Below are 19,311 nucleotides of genomic sequence, written 5' to 3'. Positions count from 1 at the left end.
AGAAAATATTTTATGGACGTCAGATTAAATGTATTTATTAACCCTTTTAAATAAACGAATCAGATAGTTTTCATTATAAATTTTATCACAGATACATATAAAAGGGAGACTAAGTAAATTTGAACATATATGAGAGCTTAATCAACCATGGCCCAGGCCCAACAGACCCGCCATTTCTTCATCGGAGCCATCCATTTTTAACGGCACACGTCTATTCTCCTTCCCTTGCATCCGCACCGGCGCGTACCTCCCTCGCCCAACCTCCGCTTTCGTGTTTCCTACCAAATTCTTCTCTCCTTGCCGACAGATCGGCTTTGATCCGATCCAAAAAAAGCAAAAAGAGCTGCGAAGAAGAGATCGGCGATGGGGGGCGGCAATGGCCAGAAGTCGAAGGTAGCCCGCGAGAGAAACATGGAGAAGAATAAGCCTGCCAAGGGTAACTCCTGATCTGTGTTGTTTATCGCCGGAGGATTTGATTTCTTTTGATCCTTCACCCTTCATCGTTTTTGTTTCGTTGGGCAGGGAGTCAGCTGGAATCGAACAAAAAGTCTATGACCATCCAGGTTTGCGTCCTTTGCTTGTATTTTTCTATTGTTGCTCTTCTTTTTCTTTAGATTGCCCTTGTCTCATCCGATTTCTGGTTGGAGTATGGAGGATTTGGGATATAGTTGGAGGGAATTCCTTGAATTTTGACTCTGTGAATTAATTAGATCGAGTGGATGCGTGTTTGGAAGCTTGTGGACTATCCATTCCAAAATTGTGCAAATTTGCTGTCAGTTTCGTATGGAGTGTTTAATCAATGCTTTTCCTGAGATGGTAATTTAATTTTTTAGCGCGGATCTTCTGTAGATATTAGCCTTGCTTATAGTTCAATATCTAAGGATCCATGTATCCGACATGTATCCCCAAGTAGTTGGGAATAACAGTGTGTGTTGTCAGTGTCATATAATAATCGAATGCATTTTGTTTTATGAAAGTTGTTAATTGTTAGCAACAGATACAATATTCGTATTAAGTTCTATCGCAAATTTGGTTTATTTGTGTAATAATTAATTTAGTGAGTAATATAAAGTATAAGCTGATCCATTGAATGGCAATGTTAGTGCGGATCGTCTCATCAACAACGACTAGTACTTGATCCAATATTCATGCGTTGCTTATGCACTACCATATCCATATTCTTACATCTTCAATTTGGGCATCTTGACCAAGCTAGTTGCTAGTACAGTAATACTCTCCAACTTATTGTTTCTAGGAAAAGAGTATACATGAGTTAGGTTACTTATTTAGTGTATGTTTGTTACAGTCACAAAGAGTCAATATATCTAAAGGGAAGATAGGTATAAAGCACTGGTTAAATATTAATTAAACGCCATGCTTCTATCATGCTTTCTGAAAATTCACTTGCGATATATAGCGTATGTTTGGCAACTTTTGTGTTTGTTTTGTCCAACCAAATTCGTGTTTGCTAAACGACTACTTATCCCAGCTTATATGACTACTGCAATGTAACTTGGATACAACTCCTTACTGCGCCCCTTTTAAAATGATATCTAGCATGCCATTTTTTTCTTAAAAACAGATATGAAGCTAATGGTTTTAATTTTCTGGAACCATTCTTTGCCCAAAGGACATGTTTGTTCTCTTAGCAGCTATGAACCAAAAAAAAAAAATGCATCCTTGTTTTGCTTGTTTTAACATGTAGTGTAGATACTACCATACTTCTTGAGGTAATGCTCAGGTTTGGAGATCAACAATGTCGAAGTCCTTTGAGTTACTGCTATCTGTGAATTAATTTCTTATTTCATAATCAACCATTTAAGTAGAAGTCTCATTATTTATTATTTAATAACTGATGGTGTTCTTTTTCTAACTCTACGCTTGTTGATGTGAATCCAGTGCAAGGTATGCATGCAAACTTTTATGTGTACTACATCAGAGGTCAAGTGTAGAGAACACGCTGAAGCAAAGCATCCCAAGAATGATCTCTATCAGTGCTTTCCTCACCTTAAGCAGTAGTAATGCAAGACTCAAAAAGTAAACAAAAATATTCAAATTAGTTATGGGAGAAAAAATATTGATGGTATGGGTAATATGGCTATAATTTGGTCTACTTTGCATGCCTGTCAACTTGATGTTAAATTCATGTCTCTAGTGTGTCGATCTGTTTAAGAAAATGAACATGCTTCTGGCAATCGTTCTGTTATTGTTCTTGTGCAGCCCCTCTTTGTATTTATGTTCAATTCAACCACCTTCTCCGTTCTGATTGACGCTTAAGTTTTATTTCAACTTGTTTCAAGTTCCTATTAAGATCAAAATGCAAGTAATTGCAAAAATTAAATATGTAAATTCCTTTTAATTTAATATGATTTTCTGGGGGTTCAAGTTCTTGATTTGCAAAAAATTCTGAAGGAGAGAATTAAAATGTAAATTTCTACCTCAACAACAAATTGCTGGGCTTCAATTCAAACTCGATGGCCCAAAACTTGGCCCAGCCCAAAACCCGACGCATTAATTAAGTCGACAAGGGCACGCTATATATATTCCACATTCCACGCAAACTGAGGACGCAGTAAACCGCACTTGAAATCTTTGATCGTCGGCTAGGGTTTTGGTGGTGGTCGGTGCAGATCCTTGAGTTCGCCATGTTCAACATACCGCGGCGCCCGGACAAGGCCACGGCCTACAAGCAGCTAAGGACTCATCTAGCCATCATGGGCGCCTGGGTCTCCGTCATCCGCCTCGCCCCGTATGTCATCCACTTCCTGACCAAGGAGAAGGAGGAGCTCAAGCTCGAGCTTTGACGGATCTTCCTATTCCAGGTTCTTGCTTTCTTAGCCTTATCTGCTCATCTTTTAGATTTGTGAAATTTCTTGTTTGATAGTGATCGTAGAGAATTTTTTTCCTTATAAGCTAGATCCCTCTCGTTTTCGTACATCTTTCTTAACCTACAGTAGATTGCCATTGGAGACTGCATATGGTTTCCCTTTCTGGATCTTGGTTAATTTTGTCATTGCTTGAGCAAATCCATTGTTCATGATTTGGATCAAACATGACCGTATCATAATTCAGATTTGCTTTGGTGACCCTCACTTGCATTTCTCATAAATTGTAACTGCAACCACCAGTGAAGCTGACTTGCCCAATGCCATAATGAATCATCACCCTCCAATCTTGTCCCTTCTTGGTCCACCTTCCTCAAGCAACTTTGTATGATTTATTCGTTTGTGTACTTGCTACAACTCTGTCTTATAGTTTTAAGGCTTAGCTCTCTTTGTTTGCCTATAAATACTAAATTCGAGTTTCATAATCTCCCCCACAATCAATAGAGCTCGCTTGTTGCCCTAGTCAGTCGGCTGAGATTGTTGTTGGAAGATGAATGCCTCTCCAACTTTCAGATTATTTCATTTTGGTAGCTCTCGTTCTGCGGAAATGTGACATGGATGAGAATCACAATCATCGCAGAAGAATTACGTGCAATCAACTACTGCACTATATTCAATATTGGATGATTTTTCATTATGCATTGCTCAAACAATTATCATTCTGATAGTTTGTAATTGCTGACGTTTTTGGCAATACATCTATCTCCATAGATTGGCCCAGACAAACTGGTGAAATTTGTCTTTTTGTTACACCTATTTTAGGCCTTTTTATAATCACTATTCTCTGCATTAATTTTCCTTATTTTTCTAGATTTCAGGTTGGATTCAGTTTGAGTATTTCAGCAAGTAGAGGAGCTAGTGATGAGAGTTGACCTCTCGCAACCATGTGCTAAGGTTTATTCGAATGTTAAATGTCTACTTGGATGAGTAATTTGATCAAGTTTTTCATAAACCAACGTTTTGAATTCTATGCGTTGGATTCCAGTGCCGCCCAATTTATCTTCTTGTTATGCTTCGGATTTTGATACATGTTATTGGGTGCAGATAATACATGACAACGGCACTGCTTCTTTGTTATGTGTTTTTGTTGCTGTGTTTCAATGTTAATCTATCCATGGCTGTGTTTTCAACTGTTCAGTTCATAGAAAATAAATAAGTCAATAGTCTATTCTCCTATGCCAACACCCATTACTACCATCTCATCCTTCAACCTCCACACCTTTCCATATTTTTTTGTTATTCTCCTGTACTAACACCCATCTCTTCCTCCAACTTCCATATCTTTATACTATTCTATTATTCCAACACCTATTGCTACCATCTTATCCTTCAACATTTCTTCCTTCTCCATATCTTTATATTGTTCTCCTATTCTAACGCCTGTTGCTACCATTTCATCCTTCAACCACTCCACCTTTTCTTTCCAAATTTTCTTCACTCATTAAAAATATGTAATAAGAGTCAAAATTGCTTTGCGTTAAAAAGATATGATAAAATTCGTTTTGAACTTTACATATCAAATAGTTTAAGATAAGTTGGGCAAGGGATTCTATGCAAACTTATCTACCTTACTCTTCTTCCATCCCATGGAAATTTATAAATCAATTGAGCAAATCTAGAGGATAAAATAGTCATCGATCAATTCTAGAAGATTCCCCCTTCCAGAGGGGAAGCATGACTCTACCAATTCATTAATTAATAAACGTGTTTAAAAAACAATTAAATAACAAACGAAATAAAAACCAAAAATATGAAATATTTGTTTTTGTTTTTTCTTAATTTTAAATTAACAGAGTAATAGAACTTTTATTTTTGATAAGAAACAATGCATAAAAAAAATTCAAACATGCTCCATTTCATCTAGAATATTACTGTCCAACTTTGACTTTTGCATTTGAAAATAACCCAAAAAATTGGGTCACGTGGCTTGTGAGTTGTGAAGCATAATATTTTCTAGAAAGGGATAATTTCATTTTACGTCCTATATTTATGAAAATATATACAAAAAACAACTTAAATAAACTAAATCACCACAGATGCAAATTTTTAATATCGTTTTCAGATGTTGGTACAGAACTTAATGAAATGACCTGAACATGAAATCCAAAGTCTTTCTCATTGAAAAGAAGGTTGACCAGGATAATAGAATTTAACAATTTTTCTATGTTATTATTATCGACTATTTTATTAGTATTATTATTATTATTACGGAAGTTAATGGAAAAGATCTTTATGTATGATCAGTCATCTTCCTTCGCTGACGGCAGCGCCGACGTTTACGAAATCTAATGAGCGTACGCGTTCAAGTTGCGATTTTGATTTGGATTTTGAAGGAAAAGATCCATGGAGATGATGGCGATCAATAGCAGCATGACCACAAGCATCAGCGCTAGCAAGGGAGGAGGAGGAGGAGGAGCAGCAGCCGCCGGGATCGCATATTGGCTTGCGGAGCACCCGGCGATCGTCGGGTTCCGGTGGAGCCACGCCCACTCCCTCGGGTCCACCTGGTCCTTCCTCGTAGAGTTCCTAATCCTCTACGCCCTCACCGCCGCTTCCCTCAACCTCCTCCTCCGCCTCCTCCGCTTCCACCAACCCCTCCCTCTCGGCCCCCTCCTCTCCCTCCACTCCCTCGCCATGTCTCTTTCCTCCGCAGCCATCTTTCTCGGCATGCTCCTCTCCGTCGCCGCCGAGATCCGCGACACCCGTTGGTCCTGGCGCGGCCGCTACGCCACCACCCCGCTCCGCTGGCTCCTCTGCTTCCCGCCAGGCACTCGCCCCTCTGGCCGCGTCTTCTTCTGGTCCTACGCCTTCTACCTCTCACGGTTCCTCCATCTCCTCCGCACCTTCCTCCACATCCTCCGCCGTCGCCGCCGCACCCTCGCCGGCGTCTTCCGCCACTCCGCCCGCGTCTGCATGTCCTTCCTCTGGCTGGAGTTCTCGCAGTCGTTTCAGGTCGTCGTCATACTCTGCTCCACTCTGGCGCAGGCCGTCGTCTTCGGCCACCGGTTTTGGGTCGGCGTCGGGCTGCCGGCGGCCTCCCGGAGCGGACCGATGCTGATGTTGGGCTTCCAGGCGACGCTCACCGGCTGCAACCTCATCTGCCACTTCGCCGTGCTCCTCCTCCACTTCGCTAAGGGCGGCGGGTGCAACGGCATCGGCGCGTGGGTCTTCAACTTCGTCCTCAACGTCGCTCTCATCCTCCTCTTCGTCGACAAGACGACTGCGGCTAAGAAGGAGGAGAAAGGCGAGGTCTTGGAGGAAGACGGCGCCGCCGGCGATAAGAAGCAATATACTTGTCAATAATTGCCATGAAAGCTCAAAACAGAGAGCTCAATTCTTGAGTTGTTCTTCTTCTGCAAAGTTGTTTATAATCTTTTCTTTTTCTGCTTCAATCTTCAAGGATGAACCTTTTTTTTTCTCTTACAAATTAAACAAGAAGAAGGAGAAATCTTTCTGTAACAATGCAATCCAAGAAATTGCAGCTTCGACAAACAATCACAACAATATTTGGAGCTCGATCAATCTGATTCCTGTGAGGAAAGAGTGGGGAGCAGTTAAATTTAGTTGGAATTATATATATTTTTGTCGATTAAATCACAAGAAGTTGCTGATCTTCAGCCCCATCCATTCACACAATACACATTTTGTTTAGATTTTTTTTCTTCTTTTCCAATCTCAAAAGGATGAGCATAATGTAACGCCCAACTTAATCCAACTTGGGAGGTTATCGTTATGTCGTTGCATTAAAAAGTTGGATTACTTTTTTCCAGAATAAAAAAAGGCACTTAAAATGATAACCGAAATGATTTATCTATTTGTCTTTGTTTGGTTGTATATGTGTTGGCTTGTATGAACTGTGCAATTTCATCTTTAAATCATAAACATTTCCTAAGCTTCACTATCCATCTACTAATTATTAGATCACTGCCAACAATTAATTCCTGAGACATTCAATTACATATTAATGTGATCATACATAATTCATTATTTTTATAGATTATAATTCTATATTCAACTAGAAGAGGTTGCTCTTTTGTTTTGTAACTAAACTTCCTCTTGTTTTGGCAGGAGTTTCAATTGCTTTGCCAAATAGAAGATACAATTATTTTTTGCTTGCTCATGATATTATCGAAAATAAACTCACGTACTACACGATAATAAACCAGTCTCAGCATCCATGGAATAAGTTGAAGGCGAAAGATGTCAAATGCTGATGGCACAACAGGAGGTAGAGCAGATTCAGGTTTTGTTAAATTTAGAGAATTCAGATCAGTGAATGCTGCATTTGACTGTGCTTGGTTTCGATGTATAATTCTTAGTCCAGCACATATATCCGCGAAGCGATATCCTGCACCAGCCAATCAAATCCCTCGAGCAAACCTTCTCCAGTATACGCACTACATCCAGCAATCTTCCAATGCCTTGTTTTGTCCATGGAATCCAAATTCAGAACCTAACAGAAAGGAAATGAGTCTGTAAAAGGAGAGAAATAACACATTTTTCTGAAAGATGACTGAGTAATAATTTTGAAGGTTGAAAAGGAGATGCAGCAGATTCTCAGCCGACAAGAATTGCTCAGGAATTAGAAGAAATATCTAATCAACTAATATGGCATAATATTAATAAAAAAAACAACAATATAGTAGATCAAGCAGCGCTGCAAGCATACAATTACTATTTGCACAAGCAACGATGACAAAGTCACTGTGGTTTGAAGTAAATGCTATCTTCTCTATGTTGCATCACATGCAGGTCCAGAGGACTATAAGCAAAGAGCTATCTATCAATCAAAAGATATCATCAATCCAGATACAATTTCATGTTAAGGATGTAAAGATCATTGAAACACACAAGAACAACAATGTTGAACATTTGAATGTGCTATTCAGAAAAGCATTCATTACCAATCAGCAACGAGTTCATGCTTTAACATGAACAAAATTACAAAATAATAATGTACAAATCAAGCCAATATGTTATTCTAAAATATGAAAAAAAGATGTTTTAAATCAAGAAATTGGCTGGGTTTCACGATCCATCAATGATTCAAAAGATTAGAAGTCACAAACGTTAACATTCTGCCATTTACCTTGACTATGTCTTCTGGCTTGAGAGCACCTTGTATATCCTGCTTATTTGCAAAGACCAATAAAGAAGCCCCTGCTAACCTCTGCCAAAATCATAAAGAATCATCTATTTGTCATCCACAAAACAATAAAGGAACCAAACATACATTTCATATAAAAAGATGGAGAATTTATTGGTTACAAACCAAATTTTAACTTATCCTGAGGCATCAGAAATAAGATTAAGAAAAATATATATATACCTATGTTATAAAATTACTGATGAAGAAAATAGATTTAAGGTGTATCAGTTTTTAGTTTTCCCACACAATAATCTTGCATAAATACCAATAGAGTTTTACCTTTCTTAGCCTCTACCACAGCAATGCAGAACTAATGACGGATAACAGAGATATGAAAGACATTATCAATAGAATCTCAAAAAATTAATAGATGGATTTTTCAACAAAGAGAAATAGCCTTAGGTAAGTGATCCTCCAATGGTTGCAATATCCATGGGAGATATCATGATTAGATTATGTATTTTACATTTAAGAGAGATTAAAAATCACCTATCCTCTTGGTAGTTTTTACCCATTAAGGGAAAAAGAATGTTGGGACCACCTTTGAAGATTATACTCACTCATTATGAATTCATCAAATATTTTACAACCATCTTATCATTTTCTCTCTAGCATTCATCGCACTCCTTGCTAAGGCAGCCAATTCAAAATTAGCAAGTTTTTCTCTCCATAGTATCAAGCCATATGAATAAAATCTCAGTAACTATTTGTTATGTGCTTAAGTCACCCTTTTATTTAAAGAAACAAAAGTTTAGTAATTGTTGCAGTGGCGTAATATTATGATGCATTTGCCTTCAATATGTCAAATATGGTTCCTATTAATATCTACTAGTGTTAGAATGTGATATTAACATGAATACTACTATCTCATTCACTGATGTCAGATAAATTAAACTAACCAACAATGAACTTCAACTTTTCACCAAATAAAATGATCATAATTCATATCCACCCTCAATCCTATCACCAATTAGTGTCAAACACAAGAATAAGATAACTTCCTAACGTTGATATGCCAGACATAGGCACAAAGTTAAACCCTCAATGTAGGATGCAACAACTCCAAAGAAAACTTAAGCAACTTGATATATTGAGCAAAGGTAAAATAGTGAGTTAAAACTTTGAGCTATGCCTTGCCTATTGAAAGATTTAAGTTGTGAACTACATAAACATATAGGCAACTATTACTAACAACAAAAACTACAATCCAACCCAAGATGCATATGGTAAATTTTATTGATGCCAACCTCTTCTTTCAAGAGATTCTCGAGCTCCGATCTGCAGTCATCTAACCTCCGGACATCAGAGCTGTCGACGACCCAGACCAGGCCATCCGTCTGCTCGAAGTAGTTCCGCCAGTAGGAACGAATAGTCTTCTGACCACCAACGTCCCAAATGTTAAGCGAGTACCTGAAAGGCCCAAAGCCAAATAGAGATCCATCACCAAGATTTGATTTTTTTTTTCTTTCTAGGTCTCTTCTTCCAATGGCAGAACAGATGTTTGATAAAAATGATTCGAATTTACAGCCAAGACATCATTTTTATTCATTTTACACGCTAGGGATACTCAAAATGCTGAAAGAGAAGGGTTAAGAAGAGAACTAACTTTTGGTACTTGATGGTCTTGATGTTGAAGCCCAATGTGGGGCTGATGACGCTGGTGTCCTCGCCGTTAATCTTCAGCACAATGGTAGTCTTCCCGGAGTTGTCCAGTCCGCTGTGAACCAAACGCAGCAGGAGAGGAGAGAGCTCAAAGAGGAAAGCAACAAGAGAAGAAAAGGAGCGAGGGAGAAGAGGGGAGTGAGAGTACTTACACCATGAGGATTCGCATCTCCTTCTCTTTCTTCTTTATCTTCCTTATTATGCTGAGAAGCCCCATCTACTCCGGCGAGATCGAGGAGGAAGATCAAAAATTCGGATCCACATCGAGATAACGCTGAGGGATCCATTAATATATTTCCATTTTCGGGTTCGGGTTCGGGTTCATATCTTAAAACTTTAAACGGTAAATTTGATCCGAAACTTGTTCTGAATTCTGCAGTATATTTATATCAGTATTATTTACTTGACGGATTCAGGCGGATCCAACAAGAACACGGGTCGGTTTGATCAAGTCGGATTTAGAAATATGAGAATAAAGGTCGGCAGTGGTATAAATATGCGAATGCTGTGTTCAGTTAAAACCCTAATCCGAGCGGAAGCGAAAGAGACCGATCCCGGTGACCTCTCGCCGCCGACCTCTCGCGGCCATCGTCGGCGCCGCGTGATTCAATTTCCCAAGCATCATTAAGAGGTGATTTCTCCTTACCTTTTATTTTCCCCATCTTTTCGCCTTTTTATATGGTTTTGGTTGTGGAAGTCATGGGGCCTGGCGTCCACGAAGGTGGTATCCTGTTGCATATGGTTTATGTTCGCTTGTTCTGAATCCTCTACGTGCTTTCCTTTTTGTATTAACTTTAATCTTATTTACTTATTATCTATCTAGACTCTTGAGAGAAGTTCACTTTTTTCTTAGATTAGAAAAGAAAGAATATCTAGGTACGAGACAAGTGGATGAAATTTATATTAGGGATTGGTCTAACATGAGTTTAGAGTAATTTTGTTAATATGTAGTTATTTCTTAGGTATCTGTATGTATAGTAGGTTTAGAAATTAGAATATTTATGTTTACTGGGATCTGGTTTCTTTTGTTGTTTGATTTGAGGTGTTGTCTGAGCTTCATGATCATTGTTGGGTTAAGCTTGATTTAACAAAATTATTAAGACTAATTGGTGTAAAAGGATAGATTATTAGTGAAAATTCAGATACAAGTGACATGATAAGATAGGAACATAATGCACTGAGGGCTAATTGAGTGCCCATCACTCTAGTTAGGTAGCAGTCCAGCTTGTTGGATGACATGATAGTTTCTTTCAAAAATCACAAGTAAGTGACATGGTAACATGAGAGGTAATTGCTCATCAACCTTATATAGTAATGCACTGAAAGGGTGATGTTTGTAATCTTATCCAAGTGTATAACCTAGTTAAGCAGAGGTTCAGCTTGGCGTTGTGCCTGTTCCTCTTGGTCCCTAAAGCCTGTTCAATTAGGATTTCTACCAAAATCAAGAAAAGACTATGTTAAATACTTAGTTCCACTAAGTGTGTGCCTGATTAGCAATGGTGCATCGATCCCATGTGTCTGTGAATATAATTAGTAGGCAAGAGATCTTATGACAATATAGATAATTTGTAGTGGAAGAATTTTTCTGAGGATTTTATTAGTAGATATTGCATTGATACAAGGGTACTTTTGTGGGTAGGGCCACTATTTAATTAGACTCTTTAAATTGGGAGACTTGCGAGGTCAAAAATGAAAATGGTTGTGATTATATGGCTTTCTGAATTGTCCGACTAATATTCTATAATTGATTGTTAAAACCCTAAATGATTCTCTACAGATTAACTCAACATCTAATAGATGTGAGTTCTTTGGACCTGTTGAAAATCAAATTGGCCTAGCAAAAAGAAAAGTAGATAAAACATTGCATGAAGTATTGGACATATCATTTTATTTGTCCATGTAGTCAAAAATTTGATGCACTAGCACTTCACTCTATTTTTGTTATCTTATGTTTGCTCAATCTTCTAGTTAAAAGTGGCATGTGAGAAAGCATTTTTTCTTGTCATCCTCTTCCAATTTTTTCTTGCCATCCTCTTCCAATTCTCTCTCTCACTTTCTCTCTCTTTGTTTTCTTCATTTTCTCCTAACCATCCTATTATTTTGGTTCTCCTAGGGCTTGCAAAATCGTTTGTTTTGTTGGGGGTCCAATTATTGTATCTCATAGTTATTGCTCTTAGTTGGCTGAGAAAGCTAACCAAACATGTTTTAAAACATGACAATTTTGTTGCATACTAACATTACCTTTAGTCTCTGCTAGTCATCACATGGCTAACTAATTGCAATATATACAAAAATAAAGGTGTCATTATTTGGGTCAATTCTGTTAAAATTTATTTTCTATAATGGACTGGTCATGATACTGTATGCTATTTGTTTATTTTATTTATTTACTATTTATTTTTCCATCCAGGAAATAGTGTGTTGAGTTCCATATTCAATGAGGTTAGAGAAGTGTTGGTTCTGCTCCTCGACCATATATCCAGGACATGGAATTCAATTTGTTCGCAATGATGCAAAGGTAAGTTTTTTATTTTCCAGAGTATTGCAGTCTAAGTGATGTTACTGGGTGGTATAGACTTACATGTCCGTGAGTTATTTTTCTTGTATGTTATTGGGCTTGTATAGGGAGTATAGTAGTAGTGTTTGAAGATGACCAATAAAATTCTTATAATTAGGTAAGTTAAATACTGAGGTTGAAGGTGTGAAGGATATGGGAAACAAAGAAAACTCAGTTATTCATCTTCTGCCTACTACCTTTTCTGTTTGTTGTGACCTTTCTTGTGATGCAGATATTTAGGTTCTGTCGATCCAAGTGCCATAAGAATTTCAAAATGAAGAGAAATCCTCGGAAGGTTAAATGGACAAAGGCATACAGGCTATTGCACGGCAAGGATATGACGAAGGTGAGAAACATTTGCATGAAAAATACTACATAATATGATCCATGGACTAATCAACTGCAATCTTCCTCAAGGATTCAACATTTGAGTTGGAAAGGAAGCGCAACAGGCCTGAAAGATATGACAGGAATGTTACTGAGAAGACACTACAGGCTATAAAGAAGATTGACAAAATCAGAGTCGCAAGGGAGGCTAGACACCACGCAATGAGGTCAGTTTCTGCCATCATCGTTCTTCTACCCGGTGACTTCTCGTCTGAGATTTGCATAATCGTTTGTTTTGTGCAGGTTCAAAGGTAAAAAGGCAGTGGAGCAACGCGCAGCAATCACCGAGCTGGAGAAGAGCATTGATTTGGTCAAAGCACCTGCTTCCCTGCTCCAGGCTCCACAAGAAGATGCTGCAAAAATCAAGGTCAAGGTTTCTCAGCCGGAGGCAGAGCTCATGGAAGAATGATGCTGATATTGACGATCTATCGCTCCCAAAGGAATTCAAAATGCCATTGGAAGTTTTGTTTGTTTCCGAATTGATCAGGTTGTGTCATGGTGAGATGCATGAACTTGGTGGTTTGAGAAGAAAAAAAACTCTCTGTTTGATGGTTTTGATGACAATTAATATAATGTCAATTACCGTACCTCATACGTTATTGGTTTTTTTTTTCAATTTTTTGACCAATTAGCTATACTTTTCCACACGTAAAGTAGAACACTGTCAATCACTCTGCTACGCGATGATCTTTAAATTCCTTGTCCGTCCGTCCATTCGGTGTGCTTGGTTCGAGAAATAGCGATGGCTTCGGCTACCACCACCGCTCTCATCCTCCACTTCACGCTCCTCTCTCTCGCCCATGCCGCTACCTTCAGAATACTCAACCACTGCACCTACACCATCTGGCCCGCCGCCATCCCCGGCGGCGGCCGCCGTCTTGATCCTGGCCAGGTTTGGGTCATCAACGTCGCCCCCGGAACGGCAGGCGGAAGGATCTGGGCGCGCACAGGCTGCTCCTTCAACTCCACCGGCATCGGCGGATGCCTGACCGGCGATTGCGCCGGCCTCCTTGAGTGTGACGCTTTCGGGTCTCCGCCGGTCACACTCGTCGAGTTCGCCCTCAACCAATTTAACAACCACGACTTCATGGACATCTCCCTCGTCGACGGCTTCAACGTGCCAGTGAACTTGATCCCGACCACCGGGGGATGCCCGGAAGTACGATGCGAGGCCGACATCACGGCGAGCTGCCCGGCGGAGCTGAGGGCGCCCGGCGGATGCAATAACCCCTGCACCGTGTTCAGGACCGACGAGTACTGCTGCCAAACCCAAACAGCGAATAATTGCCGACCGACCAATTACTCCATGTTCTTGAAGAGCAATTGCCCGGACGCTTACAGCTACCCGATGGATGACGCGACGTCGACGTTCAATTGCACCAGCGGGACCGACTACACTGTGGCGTTCTGCGCTTCCTCCGGCGGCGAATTGGCCACCAGGTTCGGGCGGGTATCCGTGAGACTGGTCGTCCCCCAAGTCAACGCGTAGGATACCTTACCGGATTTCCACGAAACAGACGATAATGGCATGGAGTCAAAGTCTGGCAAGCCGACACTTCTCGATACGGTCAGCGCTCAACTTGGTAGACTTCTGCCAGTCGTTCATCTAATAAACTAAGACTTATACCTATATATAATACTATTAAAAAAATGATGTTCAGAAATATTGTAATTAAATTTAAATACATATTTATCAACAACATCTTACGGATCTTTCAGTAATTAAAGTCATAACATTAAACCACTAATACATATATTTTAAAACAAAATTTATTTTTTTTAAAAAAAATTACGATTCATCAATGACTGACACTCCAAAAATCATAATCTCGAGCAAATTCGCTAGTTATAATATCAAAAGAGTCATGTCATACTTTGGTTTTGCATGATTAATAGATAAGCAAAGAACAAATTTGAACAATTCGCTAACAAGTTTTCTTCTCTCTATCCTTGAATAATAATCATAATCATACGAGTGAGAGATCTCCTGCAGGAGCCGATCTTTTCATCAATTTCGCCCATGATTCATTTGTCTCCGTAATAACCTTCAATGCATAATCCTAAAATATAACGCAAGAACAAAAATAATTATATTAGTAGCAATGTGCTGGACAGTATGATAGAATTTATGTTAGAAATAAAATTATACTCAATAAACTCGATAATATAATTGATTATATGAATTTATATAATTTGAAACTGAATAAAGTGATGAGATATATCTAAACAGAAAATTAAATGAAAATAAATGATGATAAATTTAAAAAAAAACAAAATTATCTTTTAATATTTTTTTATTCACTTGGGATATGAGAGTCCATTGAACATTTTGCTATCAGTAATGGATCTTTAAATGAAGTGGGGTACAAATGGGTTATTGTGACCATTGTATTATTGACCTATGATCCAAGTTAAAATTTATAATTTGGTACAACTTATTTAATGAATTAGTTGGCCTGATATGACTTGCTAATTGAAGTTATTATTAGTTTAGTATAATTTAGCATAAAAATATAAATTTATTAGGATAAAGATTAGGCTTTAGAGTTGTGAGTTATATATATTTTTAGGTTGAGTTGTATAAATGGATCATATCATCTTTTATCGACTCCATAGAAAAGGATACGTTATGACCTTTTAGGTGAGCCAAGTTGTCACTATAACTAACTACAAATAAACTTCAATGTACCTTTAATGTTATGTCTGAACTAACCAAACCTAAACAGCTTTGTTTGGTCTGGATACAGTAAAACCAGGGCTCATTGAGGCATTCAATTATGATTTTTAAGCATTCTTATGCTGTGTTTATTATCCTCTGCTAAAGCTAGAAGAAAGGAGATCAAAGGAAAATCTCCTCTCACTAGCTTTCTCTTCATTAGTGACTAAGATTTATTACATGCTCAATTAATATGTTGTTTTTTTTTTTTTCCAAAACGCTATTCTGCAATGTCATCTCAAAGAGCAGATCCCACTCAAAATATTCTCCTTCATTGTGGTATGTATTTGTTGTGTTTCAAATCCAAAAACATTACTATGAGAATTCAATAAAATAAAGTTGTCAAGCATCCCAAAAAGTGCATGTATGTAACCATACCGTATTGAGACATCAGGAGGTATCAACAAACATTTAGATAGCAGATTTTGATACTGGATTATATGGAGAGAAAGAGAGTGACAGAGGAAGTACCTTGTTTGCAGCCTTATTGCCAAGACCAAATTTATTGGCAGGCTTTCCATCTGGAATCTTATAGTCTCTGAACCAGTCTCTTATAGCAGTAAGAGTCCCCTGAAGAAACAAGCCATTAGTTGGTAAGGAACAGAAAATGATAACATATCATGCATCAGAATCATCAATTGCTCACTTCAAAGAGAATGCCAAATTAGTTTTCATGAAAACTAATGAGAACTGTAAAACAGGGTTTATAGCTCCCCTCTCATACATTCTTTTCAACCCATAAGTAGAATGTATACTTTTAACCATTCTGTATCATGTGCAATACATTTGTTTAATAAACATCCTCAAGAAATTCTGAACAACCTATTTTTCTCCTTTTTCCATTTGTTGCAGATCTCATTAAAAAAAAAACCTAAAATGGTACTGCCGGATGCAAACAAATAGTAACCTAGGATCTCTGAACAGTGAATTTTGAAATTGCTTGCTTTAAATCCAAAACATAAAACACAAACAAAATTTGCATTTAAGCACAAGTAGCTTTGAATGCAAAATCCAGGTAGGCTGATGAAAAAAATAATTTCCAGACAGTTATATGTTGTTTTGATTACTTGAACAGGTAGGTAATAGGCTGTAGAATTTGGACACACGTAAGTTTAGCTGGAGAAATTGATTCAAAATGTAGTCATGACACACATTTATGAAAACCTTTAGCAAACACTAAAATTTTATTTGGCTTGGCATATGAGAAAGAAACAAGTGCATGATCATTAATACATCCAAATAGTTAAATGACAGAAGTAGAAGAGATTTAAGACCTTCCATTCCATCACTAAGGAAATCAAAACTTAAAATCCATTATTTACCATAATCATATATATTCTACAAAATAAATGTTTATATTGCTTGAGACAACAAACCATATATGCTGGAGTTCTCAGTTTCGTAATGACATGAAAAGGTTGAATATTTTAAAATTATTTTCTGGCAATAGAAATCATACTGGGAAATGTTTCTCAACATCATCTGCATCATTTACAAGTGAAGCTCGAGGATCATCCAATGAGATAGCAACAATCTTCCAGTCAAGCTCTCCTTCATCAATCATAGCTAAAGCAGCTAAAGGCTTCACTTTGAGAATATCACCAATGTCAGCACGCCTTTCACCTATTTCTACAACATCAACTGGAAAAATGAAGCATATTAGGACATGATATTGTTGCATTCCATGATGCTCTTGCTAGACTACAAAAATTGAACAAATAACCGCAAGAAATAGAGACATTCTTTTAACCTGGATCATTATCTCCAAATGCCCCTTCAACTTCTGTATTGGCGAAAGATGGGTCTTCCCACGTCTGAGGAAGCAACCCATAATTCCAGTTTATGTTGTACCTGTAATTTAAATGAAAAATCAATTGATCAGCTAACAGAAATCACAGTCAAGTATGACCATTAATGGATGACATTTGTGTTATAAAACTAATTAAAACACGGACTATTTATATTATCTGATTTTTTTTTCGTAGTCCCATCAGCTAGGAACATAAACTTGGAGACAGGGTGAGCATTTAACCATGCTTGCTGGAATAAACGCTAAATAACTAAATATTATGTTTTAGAGAAATAAAGATCTCTAAGCTGCAATATCAAACCTCACATGGGCAATTGGCAAGAGAAATGAAATTTTCCATTTCGGTATAAACCTAAGGTAGATCGCTCGGATGGTTGATCGAATTGTGGGATTGATAATTTAATGCAAAGCTCAAGCCTTTAATCTTTATCCGATAAAACCCTTAACAGAGAGAACCAATGTCGCAGCACCCAACCAAAAAGTAAAACTGGATGCTATTAACTTTGTTGTCTAAAAGAGAAAGGCTTCAACGATCGAAGGAAATATCCGGAAGACAACATCGAAAGCGAATCAAGCTAATAATATATAAATGTTCTCACGGGTAATATCGGAGCTTTCCCCTTCTTCGTGTCCTGCTTTATAGGCGTGTACGCCTCATCGGTGGCGACTTCCATCTTCGCGCTCGTCTCCTTGGGGATCTCCACGATGAAGTTGTAGACGCCGTCGCCTAAGTGCAAGGGAACATCGTGCCACGGCGATACCTTCTTCCCCGATCCGTCGAGGAAGAAGACCCGGTAGTCGAGGGTTTCAGGCTGCCCATCCTCCTTGATCAGGAGATCGGACTTGAGGAGGGCTGAGGGGGCGACGAAGCGCCTCCGGGAGATGAGCGAGATGGGTCTCGGCCTTCCGGATAGGAAGGAGGAGGCTCGGTGGCATGTAGAGGAAGACCGAGACCGCAAGCCGTGGAGGGCGGCAGTGGACGAGAAGGTTGCGAAGCGGGTGGCCGATGCGGTGGCGGCCGTCGCCATGGATAGGGAGGCGGAGCAGGAGGATGGGAGGTGCCGGGGAGTGGTGGGCGATCAGCGATGGATGGATTCGGATACAATTTCCGAGCCGCCGTCATTACTTTAATATATATGTATATATATATACAACAGCATCAGGGACCCGGGATCACCAGATCCGTTGAATGGAGCCGTGAAAACGGAAATCGTGAAATTTGACTTGGTCCTTTTTGTAAATAATGGATAAATAAAAAAATAAAGAGCAGTAATTTATTCGAAAATTCCTCTCGATTCGAAGTCCTCAATACTTACGTGTTATACAGCAATTACAAATATATCCTTTCCTAAATTCAAATGCTATCTTCATTTCAAAGAAATTTATCTTAATTCAAGTTATTATATACAATTTTAATTATATAATTACCAAGTAATCATATAATTAAAATTATAAAATATAAAAAATAATTTAATATTATTTGGTTCAGTTTATTTATTTAGAGAGAATAAAATATAATTAATTTCATATTTACTATATTACCCTTAATTCAAATAAAATAAATTATTAATAATAATAAATTGATAATATAAAAAAGTAAGATATAATTTATTTATAATTTTTAAAAATTTACAAGAAATTTATATATTTTTAATAAAGTAATTTAATAAAATAATTTATTAAATTACTAAATATAATTTATTAATTTTATTTTGTAAATTTTAAAATAATATTTTAAAAAATAATTCATTAAAATAATTAATTTATTAAATTGTTAATTTTATTTTAATAAAATAATTTATTAAATTAATAAACATCATTTATTAATTTTATTTTTTAAAATTTAACATAAATTCATAAATATTTTTAATAAAATAATTTATTATAATAATTATTTTAATAAAATGATTCATTAAATTAATAAATATAATTAGTTAATTTTATTTTTTAAAATTTAAAATAAATTTTTATATATTTAAAAAATTAATTCATTAAAATAATTATTTTAATAAAATAAATCATTAAATTAATAGATATAATAAATATTAATTTTATTTAATTAAAATAATTATTTTAATAAAATAATTTATTAAATTGATAAATATTATTTATTAATTTATTTTTTAAATTTAATATAAATTTATA

General features: G+C 37.3%; 7 protein-coding genes across 8 annotated transcripts; 5 read left to right on the top strand and 2 right to left on the bottom strand.

The window, feature by feature from the left end:
- The first annotated feature begins 197 nt into the window (after positions 1–197).
- LOC141841583 (uncharacterized protein At2g23090-like) lies at positions 198–2,253 on the top strand. Its single transcript, XM_074729757.1, has 3 exons — positions 198–436; positions 523–563; positions 1,900–2,253. Exons 1-3 carry the CDS (start codon positions 364–366, stop codon positions 2,017–2,019), a joined length of 234 nt encoding a protein of 77 aa, XP_074585858.1. The 5' UTR covers positions 198–363; the 3' UTR covers positions 2,020–2,253.
- A 327-nt stretch (positions 2,254–2,580) lies between these two features.
- Positions 2,581–3,962, top strand: LOC141842220 (mitochondrial import receptor subunit TOM6 homolog). 2 transcript variants are annotated; one of them, XM_074730444.1, is made up of 2 exons: positions 2,581–2,822; positions 3,704–3,962. In XM_074730444.1, exon 1 carries the CDS (start codon positions 2,646–2,648, stop codon positions 2,802–2,804), a length of 159 nt encoding a protein of 52 aa, XP_074586545.1. In that variant the 5' UTR covers positions 2,581–2,645; the 3' UTR covers positions 2,805–2,822; positions 3,704–3,962. The 2 variants fall into 2 exon arrangements, with proteins under 2 accessions (XP_074586545.1, XP_074586544.1); XM_074730443.1 differs by having other exon boundaries at positions 3,697–3,962.
- Positions 3,963–5,125: 1,163 nt separating this feature from the next.
- On the top strand, positions 5,126–6,347 carry LOC141841646 (fatty acid elongase 3-like). Its single transcript, XM_074729829.1, has one exon. The coding sequence runs from the start codon at positions 5,229–5,231 to the stop codon at positions 6,186–6,188; it is 960 nt and encodes a 319-aa protein (XP_074585930.1). The 5' UTR covers positions 5,126–5,228; the 3' UTR covers positions 6,189–6,347.
- Positions 6,348–6,977: 630 nt separating this feature from the next.
- Positions 6,978–9,949, bottom strand: LOC141841654 (ADP-ribosylation factor-like protein 2). The gene is made up of 5 exons (XM_074729836.1): positions 9,849–9,949; positions 9,641–9,751; positions 9,282–9,444; positions 7,975–8,055; positions 6,978–7,338 (listed from the first exon to the last, which is right to left on the bottom strand). The coding sequence occupies exons 1-5, from the start codon at positions 9,911–9,913 to the stop codon at positions 7,201–7,203; spliced, it is 558 nt and encodes a 185-aa protein (XP_074585937.1). The 5' UTR covers positions 9,914–9,949; the 3' UTR covers positions 6,978–7,200.
- Positions 9,950–10,230: 281 nt separating this feature from the next.
- On the top strand, positions 10,231–13,234 carry LOC141841170 (putative ribosome biogenesis protein RLP24). Its single transcript, XM_074729297.1, has 5 exons — positions 10,231–10,327; positions 12,107–12,214; positions 12,486–12,599; positions 12,671–12,807; positions 12,884–13,234. Exons 2-5 carry the CDS (start codon positions 12,134–12,136, stop codon positions 13,047–13,049), a joined length of 498 nt encoding a protein of 165 aa, XP_074585398.1. The 5' UTR covers positions 10,231–10,327; positions 12,107–12,133; the 3' UTR covers positions 13,050–13,234.
- A 136-nt stretch (positions 13,235–13,370) lies between these two features.
- On the top strand, positions 13,371–14,295 carry LOC141839708 (protein P21-like). The gene has a single exon (XM_074727521.1). The coding sequence runs from the start codon at positions 13,383–13,385 to the stop codon at positions 14,127–14,129; it is 747 nt and encodes a 248-aa protein (XP_074583622.1). The 5' UTR covers positions 13,371–13,382; the 3' UTR covers positions 14,130–14,295.
- Positions 14,296–14,464: 169 nt separating this feature from the next.
- Positions 14,465–18,270, bottom strand: LOC141840298 (soluble inorganic pyrophosphatase 6, chloroplastic-like). The gene is given in 6 exon segments (XM_074728239.1): positions 14,465–14,700; positions 15,828–15,926; positions 16,816–16,997; positions 17,107–17,207; positions 17,766–17,785; positions 17,787–18,270. Coding segments are annotated over 6 exon segments (903 nt in total). The 5' UTR covers positions 18,195–18,270; the 3' UTR covers positions 14,465–14,607.
- Between the last annotated feature and the right edge of the window lie 1,041 nt (positions 18,271–19,311).

Source organism: Curcuma longa, chromosome 11 (assembly GCF_044706935.1).
Source record: "Curcuma longa cultivar G26 ecotype Majalengka, Jawa Barat chromosome 11, ITB_CL_G26_1.1, whole genome shotgun sequence".
In the NCBI taxonomy this organism is placed as follows: domain Eukaryota; kingdom Viridiplantae; phylum Streptophyta; class Magnoliopsida; order Zingiberales; family Zingiberaceae; genus Curcuma; species Curcuma longa.
The sequence above is the reverse complement of the archived record's forward strand: the minus strand, read 5'-3'. Positions and strand labels throughout refer to the sequence as shown.

Excerpts from the sequence above, each read along its gene's own strand:
- LOC141839708 (XM_074727521.1), top strand. The coding sequence starts at position 13,383 with ATGGCTTCGGCTACCACCACCGCTCTCATCCTCCACTTCACGCTCCTC.
- LOC141841646 (XM_074729829.1), top strand. The coding sequence starts at position 5,229 with ATGGAGATGATGGCGATCAATAGCAGCATGACCACAAGCATCAGCGCT.
- LOC141841170 (XM_074729297.1), top strand. The coding sequence starts at position 12,134 with ATGAGGTTAGAGAAGTGTTGGTTCTGCTCCTCGACCATATATCCAGGA. Across the intron at positions 12,215-12,485 it reads TTGTTCGCAATGATGCAAAG|ATATTTAGGTTCTGTCGATC; the intron begins GTAAGTTTTTTA and ends CTTGTGATGCAG. Across the intron at positions 12,600-12,670 it reads ACGGCAAGGATATGACGAAG|GATTCAACATTTGAGTTGGA; the intron begins GTGAGAAACATT and ends ATCTTCCTCAAG.
- LOC141841583 (XM_074729757.1), top strand. The coding sequence starts at position 364 with ATGGGGGGCGGCAATGGCCAGAAGTCGAAGGTAGCCCGCGAGAGAAAC. Across the intron at positions 437-522 it reads GAAGAATAAGCCTGCCAAGG|GGAGTCAGCTGGAATCGAAC; the intron begins GTAACTCCTGAT and ends TTCGTTGGGCAG. Across the intron at positions 564-1,899 it reads AAAAGTCTATGACCATCCAG|TGCAAGGTATGCATGCAAAC; the intron begins GTTTGCGTCCTT and ends ATGTGAATCCAG.
- LOC141841654 (XM_074729836.1), bottom strand. The coding sequence starts at position 9,913 with ATGGGGCTTCTCAGCATAATAAGGAAGATAAAGAAGAAAGAGAAGGAG. Across the intron at positions 9,752-9,848 it reads GAGATGCGAATCCTCATGGT|CGGACTGGACAACTCCGGGA; the intron begins GTAAGTACTCTC and ends TTTGGTTCACAG. Across the intron at positions 7,339-7,974 it reads AGCCAGAAGACATAGTCAAG|GTTCTGAATTTGGATTCCAT; the intron begins GTAAATGGCAGA and ends CCTTTCTGTTAG.
- LOC141842220 (XM_074730444.1), top strand. The coding sequence starts at position 2,646 with ATGTTCAACATACCGCGGCGCCCGGACAAGGCCACGGCCTACAAGCAG.